Consider the following 20707-nt stretch of genomic DNA (forward strand, 5'->3'; position numbering starts at 1 on the left):
TATGTAGTATCCTTACTGACATACCTACAACCGGGTTTTCGGGTCTTTCTGTTGTGCAAGCAAGGCATGGACACGATTACTTAAAAATGAAATCGATTAATAATCGTTTACTTAAAGGAATTTTGTGCAATCGATTATTAATCGATTACAGTCACTTTTTCTTGCAATTGATTAAATCGATTGATAATCTATTACTTCCAAGTTTTCTTTCCCTCAAATATCAATTGAAAGCAGAAAAATATTAAAATATCATGTGGAAATGTCGATGTGTGAGTGTGTTCATTTTGTTCAGTTTCAGAGATTTTCTGGTGTAATTTCATACTTTAGACCCAACATGCTCATTGAATATTTGAATGAGGGATTCTTTACCATGCAATATGGAGACAATGTTCCCGCAGTTAAACGCAGCAAGGATTTAATTATTCATTCGATTTTGGATCTGATCCTCCATGTTCATTGACTTTCGTAGCTGAAATTATTTAATATTTTGCTGTCAGAAGAATTTGGAAAGCGCGCATGTTTGCAGTTCAAATAATTACATTTTCTTTTCAAAAGTAATCAAATTAGAAATCTTAGTAATAAACATGTGAATTGAATGTGCCTTTAACTAAAACTATAATTATGTTTCTCAATCGAAGTTTGGGAACATTTTGTTTTTACTCTGTTTCTTATTCTTATTATACTCTTTTTAAGGTCTTCAGTCTTCAGCGGAAGACCTTCATGTTTCTTTTCCACTGTTTTTGTTATTTTTTCTTACCGATTTTGTGCACGCAGTTTCTCGAAAACGGCTCCCTCGACTTTCGTGAAACTTTCAGGCCTGATAGAACATCAGAAAATCTAGGCATCTAATTTTTTTTTGTTTTGATGACGTCACTTCCGGTGACGAGATTTCAGCATTTTAGTGAATTTTAGAGGGTTAGTTTGTCTGGGCGTTTTCTCAGAAACGGCTTAAGATAGAAACTCCAGATTTTCAGTGATGATAGGCAACATATGTAGATGTGACAAACGTATTTCGTTTTCATCGGAAATGTTGCGCACCGACGCTCGCTATGGCCCGGAAAAAGTCCTATCGGGAATGTCAAAATTTCTAACACTTTTTCTACAATATCTTTTTACCTGTAAATACTTTATTAAAACATATTAAATAGAAGTTGTGCAGAATGTCACGGTCTTCCAAAGGATATCAACAATAAGGGTCTGGCCCCTAAAAATTGGGGAGCTAGAGGGGCCAAAAGTGTTTTTCTGATATCTCAAAAAGTACTGACAATTTGTAAAGCATCATAACAGGAAAGTTGTTCGGAATATGTACTGGTCCCAGCTGACAAAGTAAGTAACAGCATTGTCTTGCTTTTGTTTGTAAGGCTCATTCTACTGATTGGATATATCCCCTCTGAACTCGAGATAAAAATTACCAAAGAAGTCTGACACATCTGTTTCATACGTGGATATTTACTAGAAAAGAAAGTGAATGGTAACCTACCAACAAAATTTTATGATTAACGTGATGACTTCAACTTTTCTACCGTTAACTTCCTTTTCTATGTAGCAATATACCCTTATCATCTGTATATGGAGTTTATGTCTCCCTGTTGATTCGATTCACATGCTCTAATGACGAACATGTTCTAAACCAGGGCAAGCTTTTGACAAATAAGTTGATGAAACAAGAATATGTAAAGTCTCACTTAAGGTGAAATGTACCTCTGCTCGATTTTTTTTTTAAATTTCCAACATTGATTTTCATCAACAACAATAGCATAAGATTCAAACTGAAAATAGTTTTAAATATGAAGCATTGTTTACGTTTTCAGAAATGAACATTATGTCTAGTCATAATATGAAGAAAATTTGAGACAGTGAATAGAAAGATCAATATTTTTTTTTTTATCTCAACATCAAATTAAAAAATATCAGGTATAAATATGAAAATAATATTTACTGCTATACATATATAATTCATGTAGTAGTTACCGTATAAGTTTTTATTGGTTTTCTCTAGATACCTATAGGGAGGTTAAAAGGTCACGAGAAGGCGCAGCCTTCGAGTGACCTTTTAACCTCTCTATAGGGTATCTAGAGAAAACCAATAAAAAACTTATACGGTAAGTCACATGTACCATAGCACTCTCATATTTCCTAATATGGCAGAGAAATGATGTATAAGTTGCAAAAAAATTTCCTTATATGGTTTGTCACCTGACATAATTATAATGGCACGCGCTATACACTGTACATATATATTACATTTTATTGCGCATTTTGCGCATTTGCAATCAAAAATGGATGAACAGAACGCGACGAGCATGGATCTCGATTTTCTGGAACTGGCGCAACATTTTGAATATAACAATTCTATCGATGATCAAACGCTCTCACAGATAGAACAGTTGATAGAGGATGAAGTAAACGTGTTTGATGGTATTGGGGATTTATCTCTTACTCAAATAGATTTTAATTTGACCCAGGAACCGGTTAAACCCGAGAATGTTATAAAGCAGTTGGACCATTCTGACGATCGATTTGGAAAGTTTTACGATGACGACGATATGGAAAACCTTCTAAAGTCTACCGAGAGTAAAAACACAAGAAAAAACACAAGCTGGAGTGTGAAAACTTTCAAAGAATGGCGATCTGCACGTATCTTCGGTACCGGAAGTGAAATTCCAGAGCTTGAACATTTAATCGAACCTGCACTCATTAACAAATGGCTAGGTAAATTCGTTGTCGAAGCTCGCAGGAAAGATGGCCAGCCATATCCCCCAAAATCACTCTACATGTTATGCATTGGAATACTAAGATACTTTCGGGAATGCGGCATACACGAAAATTTTCTTGACGAAAAAGACTCAAAATTTTATGAATTCCGTCGCATTCTTAGTGCGCGAATGAGTGAATTAACGGTATTAGGAGTCGGAACTCGTCCAAAACAAGCGGAACCCATAAGCAAAGAAACTGAAAATGAACTATGGGAAAAGGGATTACTCGGTGATTGGACTGGAAAAGCGCTTTTGAATACAATGTTTTTCTACATTTGTAAGCTGTTCGGCCTCCGTGGCGTCGATGAACACAGGGGGATGGAGATTGACCAAACAGAGCTAGGAGTCGACCGGTATGGACACTTTGTAAAGTTTAAAGGGAGATCAAACAAGACGTTCAAAGGTAGGACTGCAGTTTATATGTTTTGTGTTATTTATTATTCAATAGTTTTCCTATAATCATGTACAGTTAATAATGAATGAAAAATATAAATTATTCAGTATACACGATAAAGTGCGGGGGGGGGGGGGGGGTTCAATCAAGGAGTATTAAATAATAGAATTACGTTTTGTTTTGAAGGAGGACTAGCACAACGCCACGTACAAGCCAAGGAGATGGTGCATCATTTCCAAAATATGATGTTGTACAACATGTACCAAAAATACATTGAAATTATTACCAAGTGCGGGGAAAGTCGTGCGTTTTACCGCCGAGCCCTAGAAAACGGCCCAAACAATGAATTGCGGTTCAGCCAACAAGCAATCTGTGTGAATAAACTAGCTGTCATTATGAAAACAATTTTTCGGAGGCTGGAATTCCGGGTTATTTTACGAATCATTCTGGAAAGCGCACTCTAGCCACAACCCTCTACCAAGCAGGCGTCCCAGAGCAAGAGATAATGGAAAGAACTGGCCATCGCTCGGTTGAAAGTGTGAGAAAATACAAACGACCGTCCACTGTAATGTTGAAGGATATTTCAAATTTGTTGGAGCCCCAGCAGTCGGAGCAAATGGATATTGTTAACCAAGAGCCGCCCCAAAAAGTTATTAAAAGTGAGGAAAATCGGTGTGATCCTCCAGCTTCCGCCAGTCATTTTTTTTTCAGAACTGTACAGTTTATTTTAATAAACAAAAAGGAAGTTTTTAAAATGGATATCTCGTAAACCAAGATATTAACATTTCTGGTTGAAAGATATCGACCTTTTTTTTCTTGTTTTTTTTTCTTTTTGACAACATATTGTGTATATGTACGTGGAACGTTATTAAAGATTTTAAATAAATTTTAATTGATTTCGTATGCAATGCAAGGCTCCGCCTATAGGTTATGAAGGCTCCGCCCATGCATGGGTTATGGTGTAGATAACCCATAGTTAAAACAAAAGAAAACATGGCGGCCTATGGTACATAATATCATGCCACAGTTTTAGAAAAGTAGATAATTCTTTGGTTTGTTCTCCTTAGACTTAAAGAATGAAATACTTTCCATATTTCCACCAAAAAGGACAACTAGGGTAATCGTGGTAAAATTGTTTAATCTTCATTCATTTACCCTCTTTTTTCCCTTCAAAAATGTTTCTAAAGGATCACATAGTGAACTGATATTACATTTACTCAATAACCTGATGTTTTTTCTTACATAAAAGAAATGACACTTGGAAAATATTAGTTGATATTTTAATAAAATTACAAATATGGAAAAACTCAGTAAAGGTTTACAGATGAAAATAAATTTCAGAATATGTTGGTTTGGTGCTAAAAGTGTAATATAAACTTTTTAAAAATATACCAAGTGAATTTTATGAGGAAAAGCAAAATGGTAAAAATCACACTTTTCTAAAACTGTGGCATGATATTAAGTCTCCTCCAAAGAAAAAAAATTGTTTGTATCATCTGTCCTTAATATAAGTAATATGCCTAAGCACAAAAGGGTCCAGTCTTGTATTCCACCATATTTCAAGTTGAAGACTACACCTTTTATTTCCTACAAATATATACATGGACTATTGCTTAGAAACTTTTTAATTACAAGAAAACTTTACAGAGCCTGGATATTGAGCTTCTGATACATAATACTCCTTCCTGTTCATGCTCTTCTTCACCCTACAACTATAGTCCTGCTGGATACATTATTAATTTAGTTAATAATGAGGACCTTAGATTTTAAAAGGGCCAAAATTTAGGGAGCTCCGATCTTTTAACTGGCGTCAAAATTTCATAAATATGATGGATTCTGTGGAAGAGTACACCAGGCGATTTACAAGACATGAAAAAGATCTTGACACATTGTCAGAATGGATTAAATGTATCAGATGTATGTTAAAATCTCGCATTAAGCGATTGAGGGGCAAAATGAAAACCAACTATCCTTCTGTGTTCAATAAATCAGAAATGAAAAAAGAATTGAATAGATTACACAATCAATATGCACAGGTCCCTGCTGACAAAGCAGGTAATAACATTGTCTTTGTTTGTAAGGTTCATTATTTAAATTGTATTTTAGAGGAACTGGGATTTAATTCAACAAGTGGTAATCCAACTTATACCCATAGCTCCCTTTCTAAGGAGGAAATTCTTCAAAATCATACGTCAGTTCTGAATAATTTTAATATTCCCAACAACCAATATGAATTTGAATTACCATATCTATATTGGATTCCGAAACTTCATAAAAATCCTTACAAACAAAGATACATATATAGCGGGTTCCAGTAAATGTTCTACCAAGCCTCTTTCTTTACTCCTCACTAAAATATTAACAGTAGTGAAGGAGAAAGTTCAGGAGTACTGTGCAACAATATATTCGATAAGTGGTGTAAATCAGACGTGGATACTTAAATTCCAAGGAACTTTTGGAAAATTTCAAATCACAAATTTTTACCAAAACCAACAACATAAAAACTTACTACTTTTCAACGTTATATACAACCATTCCCCACGATAAATTAAAGTCCAGGCTTTTTGATATCACTGACAGCTACTTTTTGAATAAAAATGGAACTCATAAATTTACTTACCTTGTCATTGGTCATTTGCAAAATTATTTTGTTAAAAAAATTCTGATTGTACACACAAGTTCTCTAAAGTTGATATTAAAAACATGCTTGAGTTTCTGATTGACAATATCTATGTGGTTTTTGGAGAACAGGTCTTCCAACAATCTATTGGAATTTCCATGGGTACCAATTGCGTCCCGTTATTGGCATATCTATTTTTGTATTCATATGAAGCAGAATTTGTTCAAAATCTTATACGGGAAAAAAAGAAAACACTTGCTGTGTTCTTCTTGTCAACTTCAACTCGAAATTTCGATATATCGACGACGTATTAACAATTAACAATGGTTATTTCCTTTCTTATGTCGATACGATATATCCCAGTGAGCTTGAAATAAAAGATTCCGCAGAGTCTGCATGATACATCTGTTTCATATTTGGATATTTTAATAGAAAAAGACGTTAATGTTAATCTAACAACCAAACTTTATGATAAACGTGATGGCTTTAACTTTTCAATCGTCAACTTCCCTTACTTTTGCAGCAATATACCTTCATCACCTGCATATATACGGGGTTTATATCTCTCAGTTGATTCGATACGCAAGAGCATGCTCTACATATGAGCAATTTCTAAAACGAGGTAAGTTACTGACAAACAAGTTGATGAAACAAGAATATCAGCAGTCTCGTTTAAAGTTGTCATTTCGTAAGTTCTATGGTCGATACAATGACCTTGTCAGCAAATACAATTTATCATTAAGTCAAATGCTGACTGACGTTTTTCATACTAATTGTTAAGCCATTATTTACACACTGTATTGTCGACGGATTTTTCCGTTATTTCCCGATCATGACTCCTCTATGGCACCTGATCCCACCTCTGATGTTTTAGAGGTCCGTGTTTGCTCTGCTCCATAATTTGTATGTTGTTTAATGGACTTTTGAGCTTGAATACTGTTCGTTATCTCCATATATTTCATGCATCAAAATTAAGGGACATCCATTTATTTCGTATTGATTAATTAATACCTTATGCTTAAATCAGCGTACACATATGTATATAACAGATTTAAAAATTTATCATATACTTTCCAGTTAAGCTGAATTAAAATAAAATGCTCGTGTTGTAGCATTTATGGCAATTTCTTTTAAACCTTGCATTTGTAATAACAAGTTCAATAATAATATATATCGTGTCTAGTAATTTCTAAAAAGTTTAATCGTTTGTTTGTTTGTTTTGAATTTCATTTCAAACTTTTATCTTTGGTTCTTTTCTTTTTGTTCTCATTTTTTTCCCTTTGTTTTTCGTTATGTCCCTTTTTTGTCAGTTTTTCCCAATTTCTTCTTGGTTCCTTACTACTAATTCGTTTTTCTTAAATTTTATTATTATTTTTTTTTTTTTTTTTTTTAGTGTTTAACGGTACCTTAATAACTGTATATCATACAATGTTAAAATACATCTTATTATGTCTTAATTGCTGTCTATGTAAGCCATACTTCAGAGAACAAGAGAACACACTTGTTTAGTCTTTGGTTTTGACACGAGTTTTCTCCCTTTTTACGGAGTCAAAACCACGTAAGAACAATAAATGCATTTACATTTATTTGTTGTGTAAGTTGTTTTTCTGCTGTTTACTTAAAAGAAGATTTTTTTCTTCGCTTGTGTGGTAAATATTTATATATATTTGTTCTTGTTTAGACTCTCACCTGTGTACAGGTAAGAAATCAACACAATAAAAGCCTTCAAAAAATCATATCGATTTGGTGGCTGTTGTCTTTGCCTCCCTAATTGTGGGATATCCATAAATTAACTATGTTTAATAAAACGTAAGTTTATTGTAACACTTACTCTATGTTAAGTAGAGGAAATACCACGATTGGATACGACAGTTATGGCCAAGATACGTTTTTTCTACCTAAATACGTGTAGTAATCCTCTTACGAGGGAGGTGCATAGACGCGCATGTCACCCTCATTGAAATCAAAGCACTTCGCCGAAGGATAAGCGATACTTAGATTTGTCTATGTCCAGCATGTTAAGAAAATGGTAACTTAAGAATTATCGTCAGAATATCGACAAGGATGGAACACTTTTAATGTATGAGATTTTGACAGTGTGTAATGATTCGAAAATGTGTTAAATTTAGAGATTCACCTGTGTCGCATTTCTTGAATAGAATTCAAGAGAAAGAAAAATGGGTGTCGATGCGTCAGCGACCCGACCTATAATTTGGTTGTGGGGATTTTCTGTGATTATGGTGCACATTCCCGAAGTGACGAGTTTGAGTGTAAGTGTTCAATGGAATGATATTCCGCTAGGAGGAAAGGACATTTTTAATGTGTCGAGCGCCGACAGAAATTGGAATTACAAACATGATAAAATATATAATTCCAAATACAGAAGTGAAGAATCGGGTGTAGTAATAAGAAATGGTGCTGTTATTATGAAATCTAGTGTTCCTTGTGATAAAATAGAAAATCCTTCAGAAATCCAGATTTTATCCTCAAGAGACAATAACAATGCAAATATCGTGTCATTGTTTCCATTGGAAATCAGCATACAAGGCAAAAACTGTCTCATACCAAAACATAGGAAAACCCATAGAAGGAGGCAAAGGGATAAAAAATATCGTATCATTGTAAAAAGCAAAAATTTTCATTTTAATTGGTGCTTTCGAAAACATGACACTGTGCTCAATTTTGGGGCATTATTGCCAGTAACGCTGCACAAATGTGAGAAAGTTAATTTTCATCCTAAAGAACCAATATCATTGATCAGTTTTGATCAGAAAGACAGGTCATTGTATGCACTTCAAAAATTTTGTACGCCATCATCACGTTTTTCAGTATTTGGTCATTTGAGTGTTAAATGCTCTAAATTATCCCAAGTCGTAGAAATCCCAGTAAAAATAATATTCAAAAACCTGCTTGAGTTTCAACAAAAATCTTTACCATCACCCAGTCAAAATCATCATTTACGGATTCGTAGACAAGTAATAAACAATGCTCCGAAATTTCCACAACTCACCTACTCTGCCAGTGTACAGGAGAAACAAAATCCTGGATACCATGTGATAACCGTCACAGCAACAGATAGTGATAGCGGGGACAATAGTGTGATCACCTATAGCATGACTGCCCAAAATGACCAACGGAGCAAGGACATGTTTGCCATTAACCCTGTGACCGGTCTTGTCAACACCACAGTGATGCTAGATCGAGAACTGATTCCAAAGCATACATTTGCAATATATGCTACAGATAACGGATATCCTCAGTTGTCTGCTATGGCCTTGCTCACCATCACAGTTTTGGATATTAACGACAATGATCCAAAGTTTGAACAAAGTGTATATTATCAGGAAGTAGCTGAAAATCTGCCGGTTTCTTCTACTATCATGACAATAAAGGCCACTGATTCTGATGAAGGAAGAAATGCTGAGATACGGTATCGCATAATAGAAAATCAGCAATCCTCAGCTTTCATGATAGAGCCTATCACAGGTACAATAACAACTCGGGCTGTACTAGATCGAGAGAGTAACGCCTCTTACCAGATTCTAGTTCAAGCTACAGATCAAGGTGACGTAGCAAACAGGCGATCATCGACAGCCACTGTAAACATTGCTGTGTTGGACGAAAATGACAATTACCCACAATTCTCACAGAAAACTTATTTAGTGAATGTATCAGAGGACTATAACTTCAACATGAACCTTGCCATTGCCAAAGTGAGTGCCACAGACAGAGACCTAGACAAAAATGGCCAGATAACCTACAACATTTTTGGGGGTAATACTTTCGATACCTTCAGGATTGATGCTGTGACTGGTGAGATCTCGGTTCAGAAGCAGTTGGATTACGAGACGACTAAAGAATACAGGTTATCCATTCAAGCTCAGGACCAGGGTGAACCACCCAAAACCAACACCACTGATGTCATCATTAAGGTCATTGACGTAAATGACAATTCACCAATATTCCATGCAGCGCCCTATCGTGGTAATGTTCCCGAAGATGCCCCCATAAATAGCACAGCTGTAGCTGTACAGGCTCAAGACAGAGATGACGGGCTGAATTCCCTGTTAGTATATTCCATTGTTAACCCTGATGAGAATTTGCCATTTTGGATTGATTCTGCTACAGGAGATGTCAAGGTCAAATCAAAATTAGACCACGAAAAGCATGAGAGTTATAATTTTGTGGTGATGGCAAAAGATCAAGGAACACCAGTGAAGTCTGATACCACAAGTGTGTTTGTGACCGTAAGAGATATAAATGACAATGCTCCTGTATTTTCTCAGAAGATTTACAACCAGACTGTTTCAGAATCTACTGCTACAACAACTCGGATCATCAGTGTCTCTGCGTCAGACGAAGATAGCAATGATAATGCATACATCACATATTCCATCGTCAGTGGAAATGTGGGTAACACCTTTCAGATAAGCACTATAAATGGAGAGGGTATGATCTCTTTGCAAAGAAAACTGAATTATAAGGAACAAGCCCAATATCTGCTGGAGGTCAGAGGTACTGACCTTGGTGGCTTGTACGATACAGCACAGGTCAGAATATATGTCCTTGACACAAACAAATACAGACCACAGTTTCAACACACACCATATAAAATTGAGGTCAGGGAAAATGTTCCGGTTGGATCTTCAATTTACAGAGTTTTGGCCGTGGATCAGGATGTTGGAGAGAATGGAAGAGTTGCATACCGGCTTGGGCAGGGAACCAGTGGCTTTGAAATTGATGAGAATACTGGAGACATTAAAACTCGTGTGAAGTTGGACAGAGAGACAACCCCTAGTATGTCTTTTGCTGTGGAGGCCCATGACCATGGTCAACCCTCAATGTCAACTGTTGTCATGGTGCATGTAAGTTAAACTCCTAAAATTGTTTCTTTCAAAAGTTCTTTTTGATTTTTGATGTAAGGTACAAATCTTTTTATGTAATTTTATGGTAAATTATGATTGGTGACGATACCTCTTTTCTTATTCATTTTCAAATTCAAATGTTTCATAAATTTACTTTTAATGGTAAATTTCATTGAATTAAATTGACAGTGTTAGACAAATGAGTTTCATAGTACTTAATTCTTTAATTTATGCATGTGAATTGTGTGTTTATACATTTCTTGTATTTGCAGGTTATAATTTTAGACGAAAATGACAATGTCCCTCGTTTTACCCACGACAATTTCACTGGCAGTATAGTGGAGAATGCTGAAGTTGACAGAAGTGTGATGCAGATCTCCGCAACAGACGAGGACAAAGGGAACAATGCTAAAATATCCTATAGTCTAGTTCACTCTACAATTCCACCCAGTGACCACTTCTCCATTGACCCTGTGTCGGGTGTGATCAGGGTTGCCCAGAAGCTTGATCGTGAGACAGTGGCAGTGTACAACCTGAAAGCTGTCGCAACTGATGGAGGTGTTCCTCCAAGGTCATCAACTGTGGGTGTCAGGATAAATATCATAGACATCAACGACAATCCTCCAAAGTTTCCATCAAAAGAATTAGAAATCAGGGTTCCAGAGAATACTCCGGTTGGCTCTGTGTTGATGAAGGTTTCAGCTACTGATCCGGATGAAGGTGAAAATGCACAAGTGGAGTATGAAAAGATACCTGGTCTGGATGCAGATAAATTTGATCTGAGCTATAGACCGGGTGAACCCGCAATTTTGAAAAATCGTGTGGATTTTGATTATGAACAAGGACCTAGGATATTCTATGTCAAAATTTATGCAAGATCAAACCCCTTTTTTGAGGATGCGACCCTTGTGATAATGATTCAAGATGTGAATGATAACAAACCAGAGCTGAAGGACTTTTCTATTATTTTTAACAATTTTGAGGAACACTTTGTTACCGGCCCGATTGGTCGAATTCCTGCCACTGACCCTGATGAGATTGACCAAAACAAACTGAGATACGAGATTCTAGGAGGAAACGAAGCACATTTCCTTGACCTGAACACATCAACAGGGGAACTAACTCTAGACTATCGCTTAAACTCTGATGTGCCCAGAAATGGTACCCTCCAAGTCAAAGTTTCAGGTAAGAACATGAAGAGAGGCTGTTAAATTTTCCTTCATATCTTTTAATTTACTGGCATATATGTTAATTTTACTCACTGTCAATTCTTAAAATTACTGAGAAAACATGCATTTACTATTAAATCACAAGTCCTTTATACAGTGTGTGCTCATAAGAAAGCTAAATAGAATTATTCAGCAGGTAACTTTTGGATATAATTTGAGGAAATTATCCATTTGCATAAATGACATTGTAGTTGGTGCTGAATCATGTGGAGAAGTTTGTAGTTTTCAATAGAGAAAGCTGAGAAGAAGGATTTTAATTTCAGGGTACACTTCACATTCCTTATGTTGGATAATCCTTTGTATATCACGTTTAGCAGATCGTAAAATCCCGTTAAAGCAGACACCTGCACTGTCTTCTTCATTTTGCACAAGTGGAAAAATTTCTTCAGTTTTGTCACATTGTTCGGTGTTTGTTCAGGATATTCCGAAATATTACCCAAGAATGTTTACATGGGTGTATGTATCAGTTATAACTGTTGATATTTACAATAATGGTCAAATTCATAGATTTAATATGTACAATCTTGTATAGGTAATATTTCCATGTTGAAATGTTTTATAAAGTTTTGTAAATATATAAAAATGTCATTTAGCGAAAGATATTGAAAAGGTTCTTCTCTCTTTATGGTCTTATTCAGAGCTCTACTATAAATACTTTTAATGTCTTTTATCCTTCTGAATATACGTCTTTGGATATTTTTACATAATTCCACATCTTGGATTGTTATCATCATGATCATGTTTGTTTCTCGATCCAACAACATGAACAAGCTCTGTGCATGTGCAGTCATTTATACCTACATATGTACTAAAACATGCAAAATGTAGAAAAAAAGTATTTTTCCACTCATAAAAGTTATATATAGTATGTATTTCCATAGTCCAATAATTGTATATTTGAACTATGCTTGGTGCATGAGAAGCAATGTAGTACCCACTGAGAAACATTATATGGCATTGTGTGCATTACTCCAAACATATGATTCAGCCTGATCAATGTACACCCCGGCATGGATATTACCCACGTCTAGCTTTTTTAAAAAGGCCCTATATACAAAATCAATACCATGTGTAAGCCAGTTTATTGGAATGCTCGGTAAATATTTGTGCACGGCTCTATGCTGCTTTTTTAATACTATAAGGAAATTGGGTAAAGTTTACAGGGCAAATTATCCTGAAAAAGATTTTTAAAAGTGTATATTTGCCCCCAGGTAGTAATTATCCATCTGTCCATTGGTACAATCTGTTGGTTTAAAATGGTTTATATGTTTCCTTTGTTGTTGAATAATTAAACAATTAATCATTAAGTGGCTTAATGTAATTAAGGCTGTCAAAAATGTCCATGCGGTTAATTAACTCTTTAAGTATATATATGTTAAATTAAGTGCTTATAAAAATTTTAATTTCATAGCTTACTGAAAATGAAGATTATGGGGTTTTGGACTAAAATCAGTGTAGATCTGAGCAAATATTTGTTTTATCAGTTCCACATGTTCCAGTAAAAGTTATATGTCAAATATATATGTTTCATTTCATTTTGAAAAAATTAGATGGAAATATAATTTTGAAAGTACCATGCTAACTATATGATGGGTTTTGATGGTTACTTCAAAGATGTGCCCATAGTATATTATTATACTGATATATTATGAACACTACATGAAATTCATGTGAATATTGATAATTAGAAAATCCTCTCTCTAGCATTGCCTACTAAATTTAATACCAATAACCTCACTGGACATTATTGAGGATTATAGAGCTGAGCTGATCTATAAAGCTGACCAGGCCACTCTGTGTCAGTAATTGATTGTCCATCTTGTCTGTGGTCAGTGTATACTTTATTGGAAATTGACCTCCAGGATCTGGTCAGCAGAAAGTAATCAATGGGGAAAGTGTGAAGTTTTCTTAATCTCGTTATCACTCTAATTATGAGAATGCAGGTCTCCAATCAATAGTGATTCATTTCCTATATAGCCCATCATACTACCGAGTTTTAACGATGTACTCAGAATTATTTCAGGTAGATATATGTGTGTTTGCACTGTAAAATAAATTAGCATACAATCATATTGATGTATTTAACTTGGCCAGCCCTCTTTAGAAACCTGTCTCTCTGGAGTTATCTGAAACAAATCTGATTAAAATATATCTTAACACTGTACAAAACTGATTCAGACTGTGTTTCTGTATCATATGAATATAATCTGACACAATCTGGGATTATATGATCATGTTTGTGAATAATTTGAAACATCCGTTATGATGCAGAGCAATTCCGATTTCTTAATTTGCATTTTATCATTGTGAACCTGTTTGTGTCGTCAGAATACCAGTAACCTGTTCAAATTTAAACGTAATCGGTTAATCTGGATATTTTCTGTCATGGATCGAATTACTTTTTTTCTTAGGGAACTCAAATTACTTGAACAGAGATTTTTGAAGAGAATTGTCAATCAATTTACGACAATTACATGAGTGGTAAATGGCTGTGAATTAAAGCAAAAAACTAGCATAGAATACAGCAATTTTGGAATTTTAAAGGAGTCATTAACAAACTGTACAGACTGATCTATTATGCAGACCCTCTGAATGGTCCAGAGAGGAAGTTCTTTTGACAGACTTCTTTACACACCTTTCAGTAACTTTTATTGAGAAACCACATTCACAAAGCATTTTATTAGACACCATAAAAATTTTGGAAGCCATTTTTAAATCTATATATCAGAAGTTTGTACAGACTTAAGATTGGAAATAAACAGTTTCTGCCATGTTCACCAAAATGCTGCTCTACAGTTTATTAATATTGACCTGTTTTATATAGTTGAGTTTATGCAGTACATGTATATTAATAGTCCTTTGTATGATGAATTTATTTTGTTGCAAATAAGGATACAATATCTTTGTTGACATTTGTATAGATTGCTCTTGTAAGCATGCAGCATGAAATATACATGTAAATGGGGATTAAATAGTGTAAATATTTTGAAAACTTAGATCTCTTCTTATTAAATTATTTTAATGAGGTTGGGGAGTTAAAAAGTAAGAGGTCGATCAGTCTAATTGTACCATAATCCATGTGATTGACATAATGTCCATTTAGAACTTGAAGATTTGTATACGTATGTATAAGGTAAACTTCATTCACAGTTATGTCTTGATACCCTGATTTGGTAAGATTTTGTCCCTGCTTAGTGAGGATAATCTATACAACTTAATCCCCTGTTTGTTATTTTTTCTCCTACACTGAACATTACTTAGGACTTAGGGCAGGTGGTTGTAGAGGATTAAGGTGAGACCAACTGTTCCTTTATAACAGTACATACAGGTATAACTCCCAGTAATACTACGATCCTAACAGTTTATAATCATAAGTTTAGGTGTAAAGTTGGCATGTATTGGTAGGATAAGACCAATATAAAGGGATCATGCTGTGATTTGGACAAATATTTACTCTAGTACAGAGTGACATTTCATGTTCTAAGATTCTTGAAATGCCATGATAGTTTTATAATGAAAACAATTTTTTTTTTCAAAAATGTGGACATTCTCTTTAAACCATTTTTCACCAATTGTACATAATTAATTTTTTTTCTAATCAAGTAATTCTGATCATCTCTAACTTCTAATTCTCAGTACTTACTACAAGTTTATAATCTTCATTTTTAGGCTATATGTTCAAGCTGGATGCATATTTATATATATTATACAAATATTTCATGCATTCATTCTTCCAAAGAATCTGGATATCATAGAATGCTTTGTTCATCAGACCTTTTTGTTGTCAACAAATATGCTATTTATTTCATGAACCACTAATACCAATACCCTCCCCATGGTCTTGTCCTTCTCGAATAACCCCCATTATCCAGGCCTAATGCACTATTCCATGTTAAATACCCCAAAACAGCATGAAGTACCCCACAGTGCGAGCAAGGGACTTTCCAAAGACAAACAACAAAAGTCCTTAATCCAAACACAGGACATGGTGTGTCAATTCCAAGATCAACACTACCTATGATTTATTAGGTAGAGGTTAAGTCCCGTGTTTATAGGTGTATACCCCAGGTATCTGTGGTGGTTTATAGGCTTGGGTAGAAAAGTCTGGACATGGTTTGCTCTTCCTCTTTATCTCTGGAGAATTTCCACCATATTCTCCGATTATTGATTCCAGTGTGAATCATTGTTTCACATACAGCTCCTGATTTACGATCCTCTGTTTAAACTGATCAGATGTTTTTTGAGGGCTGATATTGTGAGATACTGTTTGGGGTAGTTTTAAAAATTGATGATTGAATTCTAGGCTGAAGCATATAATTTATGATTTAATATTATGTGTTTATGGATGAACACAGTACTAAATTTACAGTCAGACCTCATTACATGTATCTTGAACCCAATGGGACAGAGCAAAAAACTTTGAAATATTAATTATTGAATGATTTGAGATATCAAGGTTAGAAAAAAAAAAGTGGTTGGGACTTTTAACTCACTTGAACATATCCATGATATTCAAGATATCAAAGTTCAATATAACAGATTTTAACTGTATTTTAGTCATCATGTTTCATGTCAGAGGTTTAACAAATACCAACTTTTATTTATACCCCTTGCTAAAATGTTCATAGCTGTGTAACTTTTCAGGGGAATATGTAACTAATCTGAGGGGGATCAATTAACTGAATGATGATACACATGTACCAGGTACGTGTAGTGGTTTGGGCTACATAGACTGGACATCAGTCTGGAAAGCTCAGTGGATAGAACACCAGATTAGTAATGCTTGAGTCCCAGGTTTGATTCCTGGTCTAGCAGTGAGCAATAAATTTTCTGTTATACAGTTGAACTTCGGTATCTCGAACACTGATATCTCGAATACCATGGATAAACATGTCAAAGTGATTTGGAAGTCCCAACCCCTAATTCTTTTAAGTATTTTACCCTGGATATCTTGAATCCTCGGATATCTCAAAGTTTTTTGTTGGTTCCATTCAGTTTGAGATAACGAGGTTTGACTGTATTTGATGCCATTGACCACCCTAATGGACTTGCAGGTGAAAGTTTTGCCAGGGGCTAAAGAATCAAATTTGTGTGTCTTTGAGGCCAAAGACAGTTTAAGGAAGAAGGAGTGTAGTGGTAGGGCTATATGGACCATGGATATTGGCCTGGATAGCTCAGTGGATAGAGCAACTGACTGGAGTAATGAAGGTGTCCTGGGTTCGATATCCAGTCCAGCCATAAATTTTCTAATTTCCTTTTACAATTATTAAGGAAAACTGTAAAGTGTAGACTGGCAAGAAAAGATCTTCATATATTTTTTGTCATGTATTTTTTCTTCTGATGGCTAGAAACTCAGGTATTTAGTTAACAGAGTCTGGAATGAGAATATTCTATAACAGCAAGTAGTCCCTGTGGTGCGGTTGAAGTGAAGACCTTAACAGTAATAAAGATTACAGCACTCTATATTGTCTGGACATAAATACCTGATACCTGATTTAAATGCCCTGTATTAAGTAATGGTCAGTGATTGATATTGGCACACACCCTACCTATCTTTTACATACACTGTGTCTTGTATAACAAACAATTCTGTTAGAGGTGTCAGCTTAGTCTGTATTTGAATAGTTGTTTGGACATTGTTAAAGAGGACAAAGTGAGATCCAGTTTAGTTGATACTTGTACAAGTTCAAGCAAGCTTTACTGTGAAGTCATAAAGAGTACCCACAACTTGATTTATTGAAGAATTTATATCAACTTTCATCTTGAGAGAATCTAAGGTGACTATAAGTACCAAAGTTCTTTCCCCTGGTCAGACTATTAGATGGTCTGTTGTTTTACTGTATGTATTTTGGAATTGTCAGACTCAACTCTGGTTCCAAGATTTTCTAGCACTAATTCAGTTTGTCATTTGGACTCACTTGTAGGTAATGAGTATACATATATCTTTTACACAGATGACTGTGCTTTTGTAAAGTGGACAAGATGGTTAAACTGTATACAGAGTTCCATTCTGTTCACTTTCATGGTCCTGAGACATCACCCACAGAATTTTTAGTTCCGTAAATGTACACTAGCTGAATCAACAATCTAAATAAATATGTTTAGGTCAAATCCACAAATAGTAATTCTTCACCACACTCTAACTATACAATGGACAGACAATTAGTCTGTGTGAGAAAGTTTGTTTTAAAGTACAAGAAATGCAAGGTCCAAGCCTGGTTTCATGCATCGGCCATATTGTTCATTTCAATGAATTTTTTCTTTTCTTATTCATATTTGCTCAGTCTACATTTCTATAATGGCTAGAATTGAAATGTTTCTATGGTGTACCAATAACATCCTTCATGGAAGATTTGTCAAGAATAAGTATATTGTGGTCCTTAACAAAATAGGGAGAATTATTTAAGCTCTTATACCAATTATTCTAAACAGTATCTCTCCAAGACTTCTTTCCAGCTTTTATGTGCATCATTTGATTTTGTTTATTAATTTAAGGCATTGATATTTAAAAGACTACTAACAGAAATCAATCTGATTATACACTGAGAGAAAAGTGGATGGTTACAGCTACATGTATTTGACCCAAAACCAAATTTTAATATAGATCCCTTTTCTTACAAGGTTTTACATTTTGCAATCAAATAAAGCAGAAATTGAATATGAAGTTCAATACAACTTGTATTTTTCAAACAAATATTTTGATACACACACATTGTAAATCAATGTAGTCTATAAAATAGTTATTAGTTTGATAGGTAACTGCATTAATATCTTTATAGACAGCACAATAAGTTTTTGTAAAATCTTTGTAGATGGTATGAATGAGAAGAGAGCAACATGTCGCCTTTACGTTCGCCTTGTCACCAAAGAGATGTTGGAAAAGAGCGTCACAATTCGCCTCAACAACATTACCCAGAATACATTTCTCTCCCCTCTCTACAAGTTCTTTGTTGATGCTCTGGCTTCAGTTCTAAAGACGGAAGAGAAGAATATCTACGTCATCAACGTAGAGAATGATACAGATGTATCCACCACGGTTCTCAACGTCAGTGTCGCCGTACGGAAGGCGGACGGGTCGTTCTATGATGCAGAGGTTCTTAAAGAACAGATTTATCTCCAGAGGATCAGATTGGCTGAGCTTTCTACTCTACAGGTTTGTGTTGTGCTTGTCTTCAGCTCTAAAAAGGCAAAAAAACCATAAACCTTATTACAGTTGAACTTTGGTTTCTTGAACATTGATATCTTGAATATCATGGATATGTAGAAGTGAAGTGGAAGTCCCCAACCACTTTTTCTTTAAGTATTTTACCCTTGATGTCTTGAATTGTTGGATAACCTGAAGTTTTTTCTCAGTACCGTCAAGTTCAAGATAATGAAGTTTGAATGTAGCTAAATGGTATCAAATGGCATAGTATTATTCTTTTCTCTTACCATTTGGTTATAACTTCAAATGATTCCATTAGATGAGGTACAAATCTGCCGCGATGTACCTAGCGTTTCTCTTAATTTAAAAGTGGGTCCTTATCTAGAAGAGTTCCTATCCAATGCAAAGAAAAAAAATTTCTGTCTAGCCCTGGAGTAGATTCTGTATGTCCTGGGGACAAACAATAATTTAAATTGGCATATTACCGTGTGCAGGGGTTTAATTTGTTCACCTTGTAGAAAAAGGAATGCTGATGAATTCAATGTTCTATATCATATGTAATTTAAATCCCCAAACCTTTACAAGATAGTTGGTGATTTAATGCTTTCAATAAATTTGATAAAAATCAGGAGTGAAAACATGAGCACTAAGTGTGCCTCAGAAGTGAAAACGGATAAATCATAAAACTTAAAAGCCATGAAAGCGTGGATCAAAATATTTTGTCGCATTAATAACCTTAGATAAGAATTAAAATCAGTTTTGAGGACTGCAGTATGTTTACATTTAATTTTGTATTTAACTCTCCATTATCAAGTGAAATCTGAAAAGAATTTTTTTTTTAATTGTTAAGTTCAAATGCTTTAACATTTAAGCAAGTATTAATGGGCACTTTAAGTACAGGATGGAAATGTTTGTTTAGGCTGGTCTAAATGACGTCCAATATTTATGGATGTGAGGTTAAAAAAAGGGAATTTTTGTACACACTTTACAAAAGAGAATTTTAATTTGATAAAACCCATTGTAAAATGTTTTGTTGGTATATGACATAGATCTTTGACAGACATAATGTACCTTTATATATTATTAGCATGTAATTATATTTCCATACTTGGGCCTGGGTTTTGTGGATTTTTTCGTATGTAAATTTAATGTTTGTATTAGCATAACCCTTCATAACAGTTCTTGATTTAATATTAATTAAAGAACATTCAATATGATTACAATTTTGTTAATTAAACTGTATACATGTACACATACTAATGACTCCTTTTGAACTCCCTGCAACTGTTGTCTGAGTTTTGGGTTCCTTCTCAAGTTTTATAAAGTGCATTTAAAAGGATGCTTAAATTTTTCATGTGTGATTTTAATTCTGTATTCCAGGTTCTACCCTTTGAAGACAATATCTGTATCCGGGAATTCTGTGCAAACTTTGAGCACTGCATTTTCTATGTGAAGTTTGGTCGCCCTCGGCCTTTCATTCACTCCGACATGATGCTGTTTCGTCCCATTCACCCAGTGAACAGTTTTAGGTGTGAATGCCCCTCTGGATATGCCAGTAAGTGCACAGAAAATAATTTCACTGCTGCTAATTCTACTACAATAAATATATGCTAAATTAATTCCATAACAGTTAGAAAAGTTGAAAATTGTGTCTTCTTTCAGGAGAAAATGATACATGAAATTTTCTGTATTATCATAA

The 20707-nt window shown here is 34.7% G+C and overlaps 2 protein-coding genes across 4 annotated transcripts in view; both read left to right on the top strand.

The window, feature by feature from the left end:
• Positions 1-2279: 2279 nt before the first annotated feature.
• LOC133188069 (uncharacterized) lies at positions 2280-3614 on the top strand. Its single transcript, XM_061323458.1, has 2 exons — positions 2280-3159; positions 3337-3614. The coding sequence occupies exons 1-2, from the start codon at positions 2280-2282 to the stop codon at positions 3612-3614; spliced, it is 1158 nt and encodes a 385-aa protein (XP_061179442.1).
• Positions 3615-7728: 4114 nt separating this feature from the next.
• LOC133187489 (cadherin EGF LAG seven-pass G-type receptor 2-like) overlaps positions 7729-20707 on the top strand; it is a 56718-nt gene continuing 43739 nt past the window's right edge. For all 3 annotated transcript variants that reach the window (XM_061322889.1, XM_061322888.1, XM_061322886.1), the window contains exons 1-4: positions 7729-10635; positions 10908-11820; positions 18677-19017; positions 20389-20563. In XM_061322889.1, coding sequence (XP_061178873.1) covers positions 7948-10635; positions 10908-11820; positions 18677-19017; positions 20389-20563 — 4117 coding nt within the window. In that variant the 5' untranslated portion in view covers positions 7729-7947. The remainder of the gene's footprint in view (positions 10636-10907; positions 11821-18676; positions 19018-20388; positions 20564-20707) is intronic.

This window comes from Saccostrea echinata, unplaced genomic scaffold (genome assembly GCF_033153115.1).
Source record: "Saccostrea echinata isolate AGI-Se365-2 ecotype Australia unplaced genomic scaffold, CSIRO_AGI_Sech_v1 ptg000015l, whole genome shotgun sequence".
Taxonomy (NCBI): Eukaryota; Metazoa; Mollusca; class Bivalvia; order Ostreida; family Ostreidae; genus Saccostrea; species Saccostrea echinata.